At 36.5% G+C, this 17,960-nt stretch overlaps 3 protein-coding genes and 1 non-coding gene across 4 annotated transcripts; 2 read left to right on the top strand and 2 right to left on the bottom strand.

The window, feature by feature from the left end:
- Positions 1–2,080: 2,080 nt before the first annotated feature.
- LOC125588677 lies at positions 2,081–3,677 on the top strand. The gene has a single exon (XM_048760317.1). It carries the CDS (start codon positions 2,437–2,439, stop codon positions 3,205–3,207), a length of 771 nt encoding a protein of 256 aa, XP_048616274.1. The 5' UTR covers positions 2,081–2,436; the 3' UTR covers positions 3,208–3,677.
- Positions 3,678–4,481: 804 nt separating this feature from the next.
- On the bottom strand, positions 4,482–5,965 carry LOC106407090 (probable glutathione peroxidase 5). The gene is made up of 6 exons (XM_013847883.3): positions 5,760–5,965; positions 5,547–5,623; positions 5,396–5,457; positions 5,177–5,295; positions 4,806–4,973; positions 4,482–4,708 (listed from the first exon to the last, which is right to left on the bottom strand). Exons 1-6 carry the CDS (start codon positions 5,811–5,813, stop codon positions 4,658–4,660), a joined length of 531 nt encoding a protein of 176 aa, XP_013703337.1. The 5' UTR covers positions 5,814–5,965; the 3' UTR covers positions 4,482–4,657.
- A 210-nt stretch (positions 5,966–6,175) lies between these two features.
- LOC106410466 (protein HUA2-LIKE 3) lies at positions 6,176–13,366 on the bottom strand. The gene is made up of 11 exons (XM_013850964.3): positions 13,008–13,366; positions 12,576–12,652; positions 9,785–11,815; positions 8,998–9,415; positions 8,444–8,552; positions 8,244–8,356; positions 7,992–8,176; positions 7,509–7,917; positions 7,081–7,429; positions 6,768–6,947; positions 6,176–6,596 (listed from the first exon to the last, which is right to left on the bottom strand). The coding sequence occupies exons 1-11, from the start codon at positions 13,122–13,124 to the stop codon at positions 6,568–6,570; spliced, it is 4,017 nt and encodes a 1,338-aa protein (XP_013706418.2). The 5' UTR covers positions 13,125–13,366; the 3' UTR covers positions 6,176–6,567.
- A 677-nt stretch (positions 13,367–14,043) lies between these two features.
- LOC125589355 lies at positions 14,044–14,238 on the top strand. The gene has a single exon (XR_007325544.1). It is a non-coding gene; the product is annotated as a U2 spliceosomal RNA (small nuclear RNA).
- The last annotated feature ends 3,722 nt before the right edge of the window (positions 14,239–17,960 follow it).

The following is a 17,960-nucleotide window of genomic DNA, read 5'->3' as shown; positions in this document are numbered from 1 at the left end:
GGTCCTTTGGACCTTGTCCCTTTAATAAACTTTAGATGGCAAAAAAAAGAAAGAAAAAAGATAGTACTTCACAAGGTGCGATAAGGTTAGTTGTGTAGTCTATTAATTAATGATTACTACCGGATAGGTGGGGGTCGTGTGTTGACAAAAGTATTAATGATCAATAATCCTAATATTCAGATGAACTGAGATCATCTCCAATGGTGTTTTATTTTTCACTTCGTTGGTGCTTCATTTTTTTTCTCATTTCTTCATTTTTTGAAGAATTAAACATTATTTTTTCAAATTACAGAATTTGAAAAAGTACTATTCACTTCTTCATTTTTGAAGATACACTTTTTTAATTACAGATTGGTCACTTATCTTTAACTTGTTTTTAGTTTTTACTTAAATAAACTATAAAAGCTAATATTACCAACTTACTTTTAAAAATTTTATTATTTTTTATTCAATCAATTTAAAATATTAAATATACTAGAAACATGTTGTTTTACTAATATTTAGATGAAACACAATTACTTAAATAATATAAAAACTCAAAGACTTGATAAACATCAATCTAAATAAAAAAAACATAGCACATCATAAACTAACACTTAATAATCTGGTAAATCATTTCCAGATCCACTAAGATTGTTAAAATATTGTCCAAATGAAGTGGCTGCTTGAGAAGGCTGTTGAGCTTGTTGTTGTTCATTCTTTTCTACTAAAATTTCATTTTGCTCAGATTGAATGTATGCACGAACGTTAGGATCTTGTATGGAGTTCAAATCACGAAATAAAATTTTGTTCTCTTTTTTAAACTTCTTCAAAGCATAATTCTTGTTTTGAATCTCCAAATGTTGATGTCTTTGTGCGCTTGTTTTCTCTAATTTCTCCGATAGTTTTTTATTTTTTTCTTCCAAAATGTTAATAACAAGTGATGTTTGATCAACATTTTTTCTTTTGAGTTTGGTTTGTTTCACTCCAATTGGTTTTTTAGACGAAGATCCACCCATTCTATCTTCTTCATCATCTAAATTCATAGAAAAGGTAGACAAACCTGGAGATTCTTGTGTAGCAGAATCAGATGTAACATTTTCCAATTCTGGATTTGTATCCCCGAAACCACATGAGTTTGATACTTTTTTCGTGGATGTGTCACCATCTTTAAACTTTTCAAATTTTTTTATAATGCTCCATACATGATCGAACTTCCAACCTCCTTTGTATTTTGGATCATCCAATAACATTAACTTGGCTTGTCTAAACTGCATATCATTTTAAAAAATAAAACATTATTGCAAAGTAAGTAAAATATATATTACACAAACTAAAAAAAAATACTTACAATGTCTTCATCTGAAGCACCACTTGGACGTATGTTTTCACATTGCTTGATGCTTGCATGCAATTTCTTCGTTACTTTCTCAATAGTTTGAATTCGACAATGGATAAACTTCTTTGTATGTTCACTCCAACTTCCATCTTTTTCGTTCTAGTAAGCAGCTGCCACACGAGACCATAATTGGTCGAACGACTGATAAACACCTTTGATTGGATCTTGAGATATTTTCATATATACTTGACATAAAATATCTTGAGATATTTTCATATATATATCCAGCAGAACGTAACGACATTTTGTAAACAAAGTTAAAATAAGATGTGGATGCAATAGAAAATATAATGATCCAGTGTCGTGAATGAAAATGTAGAACACAACATGATATTTATACACAATAAAGATTCTCAGATTTTGTTTTTAATTTATAATGACATGATTTGATAATACAATGAAAAAGTTATTCAAAGATTCTCACATTTTTAACTTATTATGACATGATTTGATAATACAATGAAAAGTTTATTCAAAGATTTTCACATTTTTAATTTGTTATGACATGATTTGATAATTCAATGAAAATGTGAATTTAAATATTGTCACATTTTTTATCTACTATGACATGATTTGACAATGCAATGAAAAGGTGAATTAAAATCCTCACATTTTAAACTTATTATGACATGATTGATAATACAATGAAAAGTTTATTCAAAGATTCTCACATTTTTTTTAATATGTTATGACATGATTTGATAATGCAATGAAAAAGTGATTCAAATATTCTTATAAGTTTTTATATTTTATGTCATGAATTGATAATGCAACTAAAAGGTGATTCAAAGATTCTCACATTTTTCAATATACTATGACATGATTTGATAATGCAATGAAAAGGTGATTCAAAGATCCTCACATTTTTCAATCTACTATGACATGATTTGATAATGCAATGAAAAGGTGATTCAAAGATTCTCATATTTTTCAATCTAAAATAATGTGATTTAATATTACAATAAAAGTGATTCCAAAATGATCTATATATAGTAGAAATCCTTGTTGATTTTCACAAATTATATTTTTACTTCACACTCTAAGTTTCTTCTTTTAAAATGAATTACAATTTCACAAATTCACCTCTACATTTGAGTTCTTCTTCATCCTCTTCAGATGATGATGTTGAAAATGTAGAAATGATTAATAGTCTCGAGCAAGAAGAATGGGCGATACATTCTGCTATCGAAAATAACAATGCGGTAATAGAATACCTACGTAATCCACAAAGCAGCCATGTGATTCATGGAGGCTCAGTTCCTGGACGTTCTTTTATCCATCGAGATCGAGAAAGCGCGCATTGCAGATTGTTCAACGACTATTTCTCAGAGAATCCAATTTACAACGACACCATGTTTCGTAGGAGATATTGTATGTCTCGTTCTTCATTCCTTCGTATTGTTAATGTTGTCGAAGACCATGACAACTACTTTAGACAGCGAAAGGATACAACTGGAAGACTTGGTTTATCATCTCTCCAGAAAGAAACAACCGTCTTTCGGGTGCTAGCTTATGGTTTGCCCGCTGATGCTACTGATGAATACATCAAAATTGGTGAATCAACAGCAATCGAAAGTATGGGAAGATTTTTTCGGGCTATTGTGGAAATATTCTCAGAGGAATACTTACGATCCCCAGCACCTGCCGATGTTTCAAGACTTCTGAAGATTGGTAAAGAGCGAGGGTTTCCGGGAATGTTGGGTAGCTTAGATTGCATGCACTGGAAGTGGAAAAATTGTTTGACCGCTTGGGCTAGACAATATGCAGGTCGTAGTACATCACCAACTATAATTCTTGAAGCTGTTGCGGATTATGATCTTTGGATATAACATGCATATTTCGGGATGTCGGACAACAATAATGATATCAATGTCTTGGAGTCTTCACATCTTTTCTTCAATCTCGCTCAAGGTATTGCACCTCCCGCTCATTATATCATTCAAGGCAAAGAATATAATATGAGTTATTATTTGGCCGACGGTATATATCCAAAATGGTCTACCATAGTGCAAACTATTCATGAGCCAGTGAGTTCAAAGAAGAAATATTTTGCTACACAACAAGAAGGAACGTGCCTTTGGAGTTCTTCAATGTTGCAATTGTGAAAAGACCAGCTCGTTTTTGGAAAAAAAGATGTGCAACATGACATAATGACTACATGTATAATTCTACATAACATGATAATTGAAGATGAGCGTGATCTTGATACTCCAATTGAAGTTGGTGTAGAAGTTCCAGTTCTAGAGGTTGATGAGCATGATAATATTCGTTTTCAATAATTTTTGGCTCGATTTAGAAGAATTAAAGATCAAGAAGCTCATTTCACTATTTGGAATAATTTAATTGATCACATGTGAAAAAAATATACATCTTATGCTTCCTTATAAAATGTAGTGTTCTTGTGTTATTTATTTATCTTATGTGTACTAATTATATTGTATGATAATATTTATTTAATATTAATTATCAATTGTGGTGAAATATTGTTAAAATAAAATATTTGGATAAAAGATGTTTTTGATAAATAATGATAAAACATAAAAAGAATATATTTGGAATATTCTTTTTTGAAGAAGAAAATAAAATAAATTATTGGAAAACATGCTTCTTCATTTTTTAAAAAAAAATTTGTATTTTGAAAAAAAAAATGAAATTTACCATCGGAGATGTCCCGAGAGCAAACAAACACACAGAAAGGCAAACGAGTTTGACAGGTGATAAGGAAGTCAGGAAGATGAATGCACCACCAAAAGAGTGGTCAAGCAAAGCTCTCCTTTTTCACTTTCCTACTCAACTCTCTCTCTCTCTTACACTATTTTATCTTCTTCTTTTCTGTGCACTTCACTATTATATCTAAAACAGAGCACGTGTGGATGATGCGCCTAATTCAATCGATACATTACAGGTGGAAAAAGGTTCTTATCTAATACATGAGACAAGATTTAATAGGTGATTGGAACTCCAATTATTACCATAGAAAGAAATATAGTATACATAACACATGTTCTGCTTAAAATTCCTTCTATAGAAAAACAAGTAATATTCTTTGGATTCTTTTTAGTTGATTTTTTTATATTTATAAATTATCGAGATAATCGTTGAATAATTAGTTCGGAAGATCAAATGCTAGGCCCAAAGAGGCATATGGAAGCTACACAGGGTTGTGCTATGGAAACGTGTACATCTTCTTCACCATATAAACTACAAAATGAGTGATATCAAAGAGTAAGAGAGAACTTCTTCAAGAGCCTCTCTCTGTGTCTTCTTCTTCTTCAAGGGCTAAGTACTTGGAAACGCTCCTTCATCTCCGAGGGCTTTCTTGATGTCTTTCTGTTTGGCAGAAAACATGAATGAATTCACAAACCGCTCAGACACATGTATATAATTGCAAGAGATGACAAAGACATTTGTAAAAGACAAGATTCACCTCGATGGAAAGAGGTGGAACAGTGGGGCCATAACGATCAATGACTTGACCATCTTTGCCGACCAAGAACTTGGTGAAGTTCCATTTGATCCTGCTTCCAAGGAAAGATGGCTTCTTTGACTTGAGGAATTTGTAGACTGGTGCTGCGTTTTGACCATTCACACGCACCTAAAAAGGGCGGCAGATTGATTATATTGGGTTTGTTTTATATACAAATCAAAGAAAATAACAGAGATGCATCAATCAATAAAAGTGTTTGACTTTGACTGTTTAAAACAAGCATATTGATGTCAAACTACTTAACAACATTTCCAGAGCTGGTTCTTCTGTTTGGTTTCTAATAAAAGATGGTAGGTACTTAGGTAGGGTACCTTTTGGAAGACGGGGTACTCGGCCTTGAACCTAGTACAAGCAAATTCATGAGCATCTTGGCTAGTGCCAGGCTCTTGGTTCAAAAACTGGTTGCAAGGAAACGCCAATATCACCAACCCTGAACAAACAAACCACAAGCCATTCATCAACGAAAAAAAAGACACTGTATAAGCATTTTCATGGTTATAAATAAAACCCTAGAAGAATCATCAAAATACCTTGATCTTTGTATTTCCGGTAAAGTTCAGTAAGCTGGGTGTAATTGGTTTGAGTGAAACCGCTGTTCCCCAAACCCCAAGAATCAATCAAGTGATACCAACAACAATAATCCCAAAAAAAGAAAAAAAAAGAAGAAGAAGGAAGAAGTACCATTTAGAAGCGACGTTGACGATGAGAAGAACCTTCCCTTGGTAAACGCTAAGGTCAACCTCCTTGCCGGAGCTATCCTAATTCCCCACGCCAAACGTTACAAAAATTCAAAAGAAGATTATCAGAAACGCTTCATCTTCTATTAGATTAAAATAATTTACTACTATTTATTCTCGTAATAATCGATAACACAAATAATAAAAGAGGAAAAACCTTGACAGTGAATTCATGGATAGATTTTTCAGGCACTGATATTGAACCACCCATCTTCTCGCAGCCGGAACTCTCCAACCAAGTTCTACGTCTGTTTTTTGTTGCTGTATTATCCACCACCACCTGATTTTTTTTAAATAATATTCCATTTAAATTATATCATTTTGAAGTCTTAAGAAGAAAAAAAAAGAGCTGTTCTTTATTATTATTAGTATTTAGTATCATTATTATTAGTATTATACACAGGCTGGTTTGTGATTTAAAAAAAAAAAACAGGCTGGTCACGCGTTAACCCCGGCTTTATTTGTTTGATGATTTTCTTCGCTGTCACGTTGATGTATATTTTTCTATATATAAAACCGAGTTCATGTCTTTGATTTTCCTATAGTATTCATTCCACTTTTAAACCAAAGACATTACACGATAAGCAGGCAGCAGCTAATTTACTCAATCATTCGAGTGAACACATTACCATTAGTAACAAAACACCCATATTGGTGGAGTTGGGTGATAAACAGAGATTAAAATGCTATTACAACTAACTACCTAAATAAATCACTCCTTTTCTCATCTCTCTCTACAATAAGGCTTTTACCCAATATTTTCACGACTTCTGTTTTCGTTTTGTTGGCAAATACCATCCATCATCATATGTACACTCTCGCTCTCTCCCTTTTCCTTCTTCACAAAAAAAAAGTCCCTAGACAAGCCTCCAATACACCTCTCTCTCACTTAGTCAACTATCCTCGAGCCCAACTCACTCTTCAAATTACATCAGACATAGCCTCACCAGTCCACCTCTGTAAACTCACCTTTGATGCCACGTGCCTGGAGGATCTGCAAACCACACAAAACAAAGCTTACTTGTATATAATATTGGATAGAGCCATCAGAGGGATCAGGTTTCCTAAACACTAGGCCACAATTCCAGCTTTAGAATGTATTGTACGCCTAACTACTGATTCAGTTTCTGTGAGAGTAAAGAACGGTATGAATTTCCATATTTACCTCTCATTGCTACTGGAGCAGGACCTTCTGAATGTGGCTTATAGTGAAAAGAGTGCCTATTGTTATATGCACGCGGAGAATGACTCCACCTGTCGTTCTCAAACCTTCCATACTCACGGTGATGGCCACTGTGTGAGCTGGATTGATAAGGGCCTCTTTGTCTGTCATGATATCGTGGACCTGCAATACGCAAAAAAGCATCCATGGCAATATTAGCATGCTTGACCAAGTGTTGTAGGATATATACATCCGTTCATATATGCCGTGCATATGCATCCATTTATTTAAATTTAAAAGGGTTAAAGGAGCCCACCATGAGAATAGGACGGATGGTATCTCCAATTGTCTCGACTCTCACATGCCGCAGGCCTCATTCTCTCATGGCCATCATGATAATTCCTTTCCTCAAAATCCGGCGTGTAATGAGATCTGTGAGGGTATGATGGACCTTCTCTCCGCGGCTTTCTATGGTGCTCCGGCTCCATGTATGGATAATAATGATGTGAAGGCGGAGGTGGGGGATAAGGCCCATGCTGGAAGTTAGAATCCTCACCATGTGCCATGCTTTTTGACAAAGATGCACGGGAACTATAAGATGACTCAGGACTTCGGTAATGCACAGGTGGTGGATTCATCCTTGGAATATCTGCCTGATGATCTCCCTGGAAAAAATGACCAGAAATGACTTCAGTCAACGCTATCTTTAACCATAAAGATTCTTAAGCAAGAAAAAAGACGCACATGCATGCTGGGATATCCTCTGCAGTCGAAGCCATTTGAGTAGGAATCAGACATGGCACACTGAGCATTCTGTGAAGGGGGAGCTAATGGAGATGACGAGGTCACGTTCTGATGTGAAGTGCCAAAGACAGGCTGACGATTTGCAGACTCTGTATTACCAGCTTCATCAGTGGGTGCACTGCTTCCAACATCCCAAGGTGGAGCCACGTCTTCCATTTCAAGCTCGCCGTCAACATCTTCAAGTATACGGGTATGCCTTTCAGTAATGGATGGTGTAACATGTTCTTCAAGGATTCTTGACTCATGTTCAGGGGTGACAGACTCAAATTCACCATCCGAGTCACTTCCTTCATCTTCAACCTTGAGCATTGCAGGTATGCAAAATCCATCAAGCTGGAGAGTTGAATTACTGATACACAAAGATTAATTGAGTTATCACACTAGAATTAAAAAAAAATCAAGATCCCAAGAAGAATATCTCACCTTCCATATTCATCCACCAGCATACCCTCCATATCTCTAACGGGGTCATCCAGCGCCCTTTCTGTTCGAGCTGAGCGCCGAGAATAGAGGCAAGCAGGAACGTTACTATGTGAATCAAGTTCTCTTATATGATGACGAACAATAGATTCAGGAAGGATCCTTCTTTCGAGCCAAAGCTTCAAAACCTAAACAAGAGCAGAAAGGGTGAGAATGAATATTTATAAGAAAAAGAAGAGCTAAATTATCACACACCTTCAAGCATTGTTGCCGGTTTTCTTGTGTGGTAGCTCCAGCTGGGACAGCAGCAGCCAATAGGCGAGGCAGCATAACTTGAATGGATGAAAGATAAACCCCACCAGCGTCACCTGAAGAAAAATACAGTATTCACTAAGTTAACTCGTCATTGAGACCTAATGTTGCGACTAAAGTAAAACGTTAAATATGTAACTCACCACTCAGGCCTTTGGAGCATTGAGCAATAGAATCCACAAGGAAAAATAAGTCCACCCTTCTTTGTAAATTTGACTCACTTTCCAAAGTATGAGCAAGAATTTCCATGGCCTAATACAAGACAAACATTCTTAGCAACATAGGCCATCGTTCTGCACAATATAGTATTTAATAAATCCTACAAAATCACAGTGTAAACAAGTCCCTTTGCTCATGTAAAAGGCAGCAGATAAGAATATAAGGCTTTCCCTAGATCTACGCTGCCTAGGGTTATTGTATGCCTACGGGCTACGGCATCCTAAAAACAGCATACAAACACAATATACACAAGGAAATGCGTAAAGTTGGCTTGATAGATATAGTCTCTGTTTAATTGAGGCAATTAAATATTTGGATAATGTAGATAGTGCTTTACCAAAGGACAGATCAAGTTATTATGATATCAACAATCTATAATAAGAAAGTTGTCTCCAAAAAGCAGAAAAGTTGGATTTCACCCATATAACATATGCATCAACAAACAAAGAATATCACAAGAAGGAAGAACGTCTCGTACCTTTGCCGACACACCAAATTTCACCAAATCCATAGCCAAACGTGTTGCGCGGCCAATGGTCTCCTTTGTCCTCACCAAGGAGCTAAGTGCCGTCTCAAATGATTCAATAGTGAATTGCACATCAGAAATAACAACTTTCTTTACCTCAGTTGCACCTATTTCACCTTTCCTTTCTTCTTTGACAGTGTCATCACTCATAGTTTTCTTCTCACCAAACTGAACACTGGTGCAGCAATAACTGTTGCTCTGCATACCATTTGCACTTTCTACAGTAGAAATATCGCAAATTGAGTTGCTATGTGGTATACCCCTTGCAGGAGAGTCTGGAGTTAACCTCATTTTTTCAGGTGAAAGGTTCTCAGATACTGAGACAGAATTGGTGGCTTGGATATGCTCTTTCTGCCCATCCGTCTCACAGCTGTCAATGCAGAAGGACACACCATATTATTAGTCAACTAGTTCTGTTAACTGGGAAAAGTTGATAAATAATGTCTAAACTCTGAAGAGACTTAATCTAATAGATATTTTCCTAAAACTCAATATGCTTATCCTCTACATAGACTTTCACCGTAAGAACAAGTTAACCTTCAGTCAAAGAAGGGAAATGAAAGCTACACAAAAGTAAAAATAATAGGGAAATGGGTTAGTATGCGAGTCTAAATATAGAGACTCCATTCAAATATCCCAATGTGTTTGTAGAAGTTATTCTAATTAGTAAAACCAATAAGAGACATCATGGTATCAGAGATTAGCATAGGAGGTAGAGGGGCAAAATCAGAAGACTCACCTCTTTTCCAGCTTTTTGTTCTCCTCAGCATCCTCACAGTGGCTATACGCCGTTCCACACTGAGGTTCCGCTTCTTTAACTACAATATAACATTCAGTAGCACAGGGGGCTGGATTCTCTATTATATAACCTTGTTTGCCACTCTCAAGTTCTTTATCCAGAGTACCTTGTTTTTCTATCCGTAGATTGTTTTCAGTTTCCTGCATGTTTTCAGCCTCCTGATTACTGACCACTGACCAGAACAATTGAGAATGTTCTACAGCTTGGGACTGAACATCCTGAGCGATTTTATCAAAAGTCTCACATTTTTCTTTAAAAGAAGAATCCCCAACAACGACTAATGAATTATCACAAGAATCATTGTCCTGGCTTTCGTGTTGGTGAGGAGATTGAGCAGGTACCGATGATGCTGTCAAATCCAAACCCGGGCATAAACTTGGGGGCTTATTTGCAAATGAATCCACGGTATCAGAATTCAAAGGGAGTCCATTTTTCTCATTTTGACGTGTGCACTGCAAGTCAATAGGATCGGATTCAATGTTTAGACAGTTCACGGTTTGCGATACCTCCGAAGAGCCCTGAACAACTTCAGAAACACGAGTGTTCCCTTCTGGCAAACTGCCAAGTTGATTAGATTGTGCTCGAGTTACTTCATCATCTGGCGCCAGGCTAAATTCGTTCTCATGTAACTCCGTAGCAGCTTTTTTATCTCCTACAGTCTGAATACATACCTTATACGGAGACATTCTGCCAGAAGGTTTCTCCATATGAGAAGGCCCTACATCAGCCATATCACCTGGGACCTTACCAGATAACTCAAAGCTGTTAAATTCTTTAGCCGCAGAAGTATCTTGACCAGATACAATATCATTTTCATGATCAACAGAAGGGCATGGCTGCATGGCTGCACTTGTTGGAGAGTCTTTGGATGATCTTTCTTCCAACTGTGAAGAGGCATTGCCCTTTTCATCAGTACAAAATACTCTACTCATCCGGACTCTGGCTCGCTTTACCAGAGGTAAGTGTTCATCACCTTTCTCTCCGCAGGGCCTCTCATTCAGCGTTTCATGAGAATTTTCAGATCCCTGGCAGCTATCACACGCCTTGGTCCCAAAACCTTCTTCTGCTTCAACTTTAGCAGGAGGATCAATAAGGTCATTGGCTTCACGTTTTCTGGTAGGCTTCCTCTTCTTCCTCGTAACCATGGTACTAATTTGGAAATCAAGCCCCTTGCTAAGCTCATGACTTCCTTCACAACCCTCGCCAACATCATCAGAATGCTCAACTTTGGAACCAGAATCCACACCATTGCCTTCATTCCTACTATTATTGTCAGACTCAACAGTAGCAATTTCAGATGCGTTCTCTTCATCAGATCCGTGCAAATTTAGAGCTGATGAAACCACATCATCTGATTCAGAATGACCTGGCCTTCGGATCCTCTTTCTTCTTCTTATATCTCCATCATCTATATCATCGACAATGTTGCCACCATCACTGCATTGACGCAGGGGTCTTTGAAGCCTATCCAGTTCCAACCCTGATGTTAGTTTGGAGTGCTGAACCGGTAATATTATTGTCTGTGGAGCACACTTTTGAGACCGTGCCGTTTCATTTCTTCTCTTTGAAGAATGTATAGCTGTGTCACACAGATCTTTAGCTGCTACATTAAGAGATAGACTGTTGTGACGTAGAGCTAGCATTTGTTCAGCAGCTGAAGCATCCTCACTGAGAAGTGTTGATTCATCTTTACCGTGACTAGAATTTGACTCTATTTGAGTGTCAAGTCTTGTACCAATAAGGTTTTCACGAACCTGAGGCAGCTCAATAGTGTTCCCAGAGCTTCCAACAGTTGTTTCATCAGCAGATTTAGGATCATTAGCTTCGACCTGCTGCTTCAGCTTCTCGAAACTCTCTGCGATCTCTTTAACCGCACGGACAAAATCTGAACCTTTGGCATGCCGTTTTGTCAAAAGAGATTGCTTCTTCTCCTCTGTAAATGATTCTACATCAGCAGGATTGCAGAAAGCTCTGCATATACACCAAAAATGATTACTAGGTTTGTAACAGGGAATACAAAACGTTTAAAACAGATCTAGAGCGAAGAGCAGAAAGTGAACACAGCTTTAAAACCTTAAATTGATTCAATTAAATTTATTTAATTTAACAAGAGAGCAGCTGTGCTAAGATGCTTTCTTCATAGTAATTATACATCAGAATTCACATAACCGTGGGAATGAATGAAGCAGCAAAAAGAACATTCACTAAATGTTGACGCTAATCTGCAAAGGAGATGATAAACAGTTTTAAGAGAATTCCACATACAAAAGGCTTAAAGTGAAACTCAAAACCATAAGTAGAAAAAATATGTTCAACAAGAAGCACTGTTGTCAACTATCTGGAAAGAAATCCATAATTCCGCACAAGAGATGAATCTGATCGTAAACCAAGTAAAATTATAACTTAGTGGTGTATGTTCGAGAAAGCACATCACACCAAGTATACCCTGCCTAGCAAGAACAGTTCATAAAGAAGCTACCAACTTGTACGTCCTAATCTAGAGAATACCGATGCAAGAACCAGAATAAATTTCCTGGAGAATGAGAATCATGATAAAATGAAAAAAAATATGCTCAAACGGTGACGCAAATCTAATGAACTAAGATAGGTATATAGGATGAGAAAGATGAACTGGACGGAAAAAAAATGGTAGCATTCGCTCAAATAAGGGAAGTAAGTGTGACCAGAAAGTGGAGCAAAGATGTAAGTGGTAAAAGGCAAGAAAACTCACATCTGTTGAGTGCCGAAAAAGAGAACGAATACTTTCTTCTTATCGGCAGAGTAGCCCCACTTATCTGGCTCGCTAACCTGCAATAAGCAAACAAGAAATTGCAAACAACTAACCGTCGATGTATGATCATATGAAACTAAGGATCAGTTGTCATGTTATCAAGTTCGGAGCATGTATCAGCTGAAGAAAGTGGTAAATGAAACTATGGTATCTACTAGAAACTAAAACAATTCCTCACCGAAAATTCATGTAATCTGCTAACAACTAGATAAAAGGCAGTCAATAGTAAAAAGGCATAAACATCTACGCAGTCGATAATAATCAAACACCTAATTCTAATCAAACCTGTCTTACCGCATCTATGAAAATCATGAGCAAGAGGCCATAACAAACAAAACAAAATCAAAAGGGAAGGAAGAGAGATGCACAAACCGCGGCAGGCCAAGCAGGAAAGCCTTTGACTTTGGCAAGCACTAGATCCCCAACCTTCCACTCTCGCCTGGCGGATGCTGCAGCCTTACCACCGCCTCTCTTCCGGCTCGGAGCCATCAGGGAAAATCGACGATTCTAGCAGATTGGGAGTGCCTAGGGTTTTCGGTGACAGATGAAGAGATTGCAGGCATTGAGTAATCAATCCCCAGGCGAGCAAGTGATGCGTGGTCTCGTATACCCTTATCGATTGCTGTAGATTTGATTCGCCTTTGTGGTAGAAGAAGAAGAAGAAGATTCGCACACGAAATCGAAAAAGAGGATTGTTTGATAGAAAATTGTTAATGGGGTTGGGTCGGTGTAGGGTTTGCACATGTTTCAAACTACATGTATATCGTGCGCCGCACATGCGTATGTTAGCTTTTGTGTTTTATCCTACTCATCTCACTTCCCCCACCTGCTTTACATTTTTGGCACACAACGCCTGAAAGAATGTCAAAAACATTGGTTCCTCTTCCTTCACGGATATTTCATTTGTGACATGAAATCAAGAATAAACATCGTCGGGAACAATTTAAAGCCTGCTTCTTTGAAACTCATGATAAATCATCAAATAAGCATCGATTCTGGGAAACATCTTCCACTGAAGAGCTTGGAGGGTTTCTTTTAAATTGTTTTCTCAGGTGAAAAATGCTAACCTCGTTCATAGTATAATCACCAGTTAGCAAAGATAGTGTTTGTAGATTCTCAGAGTTTGCATTACTATAGCGCAACAAATATTATATGATTCTCATCTGCGCACAGTGATCTCACTTGAGCTTCAATTATCACCAGCGCAGAGTTCCTCTGTGTTCAGTAGCAACCAACGACCAATCACGAAAAGTGTATATAAAGACGCAAGGCGATTGTGCTGTTTTTGTCTTTGAACATAAAGTTGCCTCTAAAACTTAAATGTTTTACCTCCCACATCGCTTATCAGATAAAACATTGCTCACTTGGTGATAGTATAAACAAAGAGGCCGAGGCTTGCATACGATTCATACCTTTCTCGGCCTTTTGGCTAAGATCAAGTGTAGTATCTGTTCTTATCAGTTTAATATCTGATATGTGGTCCATGGGTCCACACGATATTAACTTTATTTTTTAAGGGAGAAACCCCATTAAATAGCTTGCTATTTGGGTTTTTATGAGTTCCCTTTGCGTTGCACTATTGCAAGGGCCGGGCTCAACCCATCAAACGATTAGTTAAAATGATTTTATGAGTCAATTATAACCAGTACCGATATGAATATAAGGAGGCCTCCTGACTATTATGTCTGAGAATGTGAAAGGCTATAAATGTCATCGTCAACGGGGTGAATGGAGCAAATGGGCTTGTCTAAGTTCCGCCCCATGAAGGTCCCCGGGCCAACGAAAGAGACTCTCGCGGTGGAGAGTCCCGTCCCAGTTGGCTGAGACGCTTGCGTGGTCTCTCATCCCGAGTGATATCATAGCCATGGCCACGTTTATTCCACTTGGTCCTTTAACAGGATGCAACATAACGGAGCTTACGCTTCCAGTGACAACAACTTTTTTTTTTGTTTCCAGTACACGTGATTCACCGCGAAATGAAACGTGACAATAACAAAAGTGGAAACATCGTGACAAGTACTAATAGAGATCAACAAGTTCGAGTGAATAACAAGGAATCTTTTCAAGTTTTCCTCCACTGAACCATAATGATATGCGGAGGCTTTATCGATCGACAAAGAATCCAATGGAAGAAAAAAGGATAGTTGTGGAGTATTATTAGCTAGGTTCGTTTGCCTAAAAAACCAACGTACCTGGTCCATGCTCAACTCACAACAGAGCAGCATATCGGGGAATCAAATTATTAAAAGGAAGACACAACACTAAAACTTCATTTTTCATTAACCAAACTAAACTAAACCTACCTTAGTTAGACGGCCTCAGAAAACAAACAAACAAGGTTAGGTTCGGACATATATGTAATTTCGATACATTTTCGCAAGATTTGATATGATAATCAATGGTATTCCTATTTCTTTTTTTTTTTTTTTTTTTTGGTTTGAATTCGGAGGACATGTAGAGGTAAAGAGGCATGATGCAGAACAAGTGGAGTTCCTTCATTTTTTCTTGGCTCAATAAGGTCAATATACAAAATAAAGATGGAAATTGCAGAACCATGCATAGATTTATTGAATTTGCAAGATTGATAGGAGAGATGAGGGTAAAATGACAAAGTGTACATATACAGCTAGAAAGTTAATAGAAACTAGTTTCGTAAAAAACTATGGCCCAACTTTATGCCAGTAAATTGTCAGGGCAGTGTTTTTTTGCAAAAGAAAACAAACAATTCAAACCTAAAACAAAATGGCAGCGAAAATACACGTTCTCTCAATTTTTAATGGGACATAAGAAATTAAAAAAGAATTTTGTTTTTGTTAGGCTATGAATTGTTGGTAAATATATCTGGTTATTGACAAGGTTACAAAGCAAGCGTTGTTGATAAACAAATTTTTAGGTCCAGTTAAAATGAACAAACATTAGAAGTTAGATAACATTCATAATGATAGATAGAAGTTTAGTTTATTATAAAAGAGGAAATTTTTTTATTAATTAACTTGTAAGAATTTTAATCAAACCAAATTAATCTATTGACAAGGGAGTAATACTTGGTGGATTCAGGTTGCTTTCTGGTAACAAATTTGCTAGTTATGTGAAGATAAAGTTTTTGAGACTCGATAATATATTTAATACATAGATAATCTGGCTTTTGATAGTAGTAACGAGAAAATGGTTGTATTTGTATGAATGCATAATATAATCAGATAACATATCATATATTCGAGTTGAGGTAATGAAAGAAATTGAATAATTGTATATGTGAGTATAACCGGATATAACAAAGTTAATCCCGGATACAACATGTAAGATATGTGTGTAATCGGTTATTTTGCTTTAAAACTGGGTATGTATCAAGATATACTTAAATTGTAGCCAGATATGTTTTACTGGAAAGGTATCCATTGGTAGTGTGAGTACACGCGCGTGCTCGAGGAAGAGAATAGTGAAGGGGTAGATGGTGATCCCAACAGCTAAATTTTTCGTGCTTAAGGCAAGAACAATCAGCAAGAAACCTTAATCACAACCACCAACAAAACTCAACATCTGCCGTTCTTGCTATCTTCATGGTTGTCACCGTCGGTCATATTCTCTAATGTTAAGCCATTGTTGTCACCGTCGGTCATAAACATTAAAAACATGATATATTAGAAACCGTTAACCGGATATAAACGTTTATAACCTGATACATTCACTTCATCGAATGGCTTTTAGTATATAGATTATTTTACGAAACCGGATTTGCCTAGTTGTAACCAGTTTTATAATTATCTATCTTGTTGGGATATTATAGAAAGTATGTAAACACTGTTTTCTTATGAATGAATCATCGAGGATGGGTTTAGTTGGATCACAAGCAATCTTGGATGGCCAAAGGAGAGCTGAGGACACTTTTGTGGGATTGGGAAACTCTACTCAATCTCGTAATTTGAAATTGGGTGTTCCTAACACTGAACCTATAAGCGTAGGTGGATCATAACAAATACCTTGACTTTCTTGAGCAAATCACAACCAGCCATGCCTGACATACAATAATCTGTAATGGTAAAATTCACTTCTACTTCCTGTCCAAAGCCGAAATTAATCAATAAAACTTAGCATTGAAGTGATATTTTTAAAAGAGAAGAGGCAAACTTTTCAAACCCGAGGAGATGAAGAAAGAGCGATTGAGTCGTTACTCTCAATACCTTGTCTTAAACCCAAAAACTCTAAAGCCTTATAGCCTGAATTAACAGTTGTTACTGTAAGCACCAAAAAAACATAAAAGCTTAGATCTTTCTACTATTCTTACAACCTACAAAGACTTATTCATGTTTTTTATTACCTCGGCAAGAATTTCTTTTGAAGCAATCTCTCTATGAGTTTCTAATCAAATAAACTATCATCAACAACTAAAACATGAAACTTCCAATCCGCTGCTGCAATACGCACTGCAAAAAATAATTGAAGATGATCTAATCTTAAAATCAACGAACCCAGATGTAAAGTCTATGATTTTTTTTTTCTTTTCTTCACTAGAAAGACTCAATTCTTTTGGTTGGGATGTTACTATTTTAATATATCTTCACGATGTGAGGAATACACCATCTCAAGATCCAAGAGATAAACTATCTTTAGAGGAGAATAAAAGCTTTAAAAAATAGAAAAAATGAAATGAGGTTTTTATTTTATCTGTTTTTTGCATTTAAGTGATAATGATATTCGGTTCAATTTCTGTTTAATTATTTCAAAAACTGCTTGGAGGATAAAGGTAGGAGTTGTGTCAGACCTATGTCGGAGAGTTTCGATAGGGTTATTGTTGGGATTATAGAAATTGTACAGTCGCATAGCCATTTAGCTAATTATACTTTTTATTTTTGTTATCTAATGCAAATTCCTTTTTTTCTTTTATGTCATTTCCAAAAACATGACCGACACACCTCAGTCACCATCAGATCAGTTAGTCAAATTGCCACTACCGGTCATCTAAAACTCTTAAATGCGAACTAGAGGGAGGTAATACCCAAAAGTCATTGATACTCTTTTGAAGGGAACTAAAAAGATTCCTCAAACCAAACGTTTAAGCTCAAAGTTACTTAGATGATGCTCTTGTCTATATAATAAACTAGAGTCGGTCCGCCCTACGGGCGGGATATGATTTATTTGTGATCTAGATTATTGTTTTCTTATATAATTTTGTGGTTGGTATTTTAGGTTCATATTTGCAAGAGATGTGAATTGAATGAAAAACACAAAAAAAAAAGAAAAAACTCAAGAAAATGGTTCATGTATCTTTTGTTTGTAAGTAATTTTTGTTTTGACTTTTTGCGACGACAATATTGTTATGTCATT

The sequence above is a fragment of the Brassica napus genome, chromosome C6 (genome assembly GCF_020379485.1).
Source record: "Brassica napus cultivar Da-Ae chromosome C6, Da-Ae, whole genome shotgun sequence".
Lineage (NCBI taxonomy): Eukaryota > Viridiplantae > Streptophyta > Magnoliopsida > Brassicales > Brassicaceae > Brassica > Brassica napus.
Note: the sequence above shows the minus strand (reverse complement) of the source record. Positions and strands in the feature narration are given on the sequence as shown.

Coding starts and splice junctions, on each gene's coding strand:
- LOC125588677 (XM_048760317.1), top strand. CDS start 2,437: ATGAATTACAATTTCACAAATTCACCTCTACATTTGAGTTCTTCTTCA.
- LOC106407090 (XM_013847883.3), bottom strand. CDS start 5,813: ATGGGTGGTTCAATATCAGTGCCTGAAAAATCTATCCATGAATTCACT. Junction 5,624..5,759: donor TCCATGAATTCACTGTCAAG/GTTTTTCCTCTT, acceptor GTGGGGAATTAG/GATAGCTCCGGCAAGGAGGT. Junction 5,296..5,395: donor CCGGAAATACAAAGATCAAG/GTATTTTGATGA, acceptor TTGTTTGTTCAG/GGTTGGTGATATTGGCGTTT.
- LOC106410466 (XM_013850964.3), bottom strand. CDS start 13,124: ATGGCTCCGAGCCGGAAGAGAGGCGGTGGTAAGGCTGCAGCATCCGCC. Junction 11,816..12,575: donor TTTTTCGGCACTCAACAGAT/GTGAGTTTTCTT, acceptor GTGTATATGCAG/AGCTTTCTGCAATCCTGCTG. Junction 7,918..7,991: donor CTGGTGGATGAATATGGAAG/GTGAGATATTCT, acceptor TTTGTGTATCAG/TAATTCAACTCTCCAGCTTG.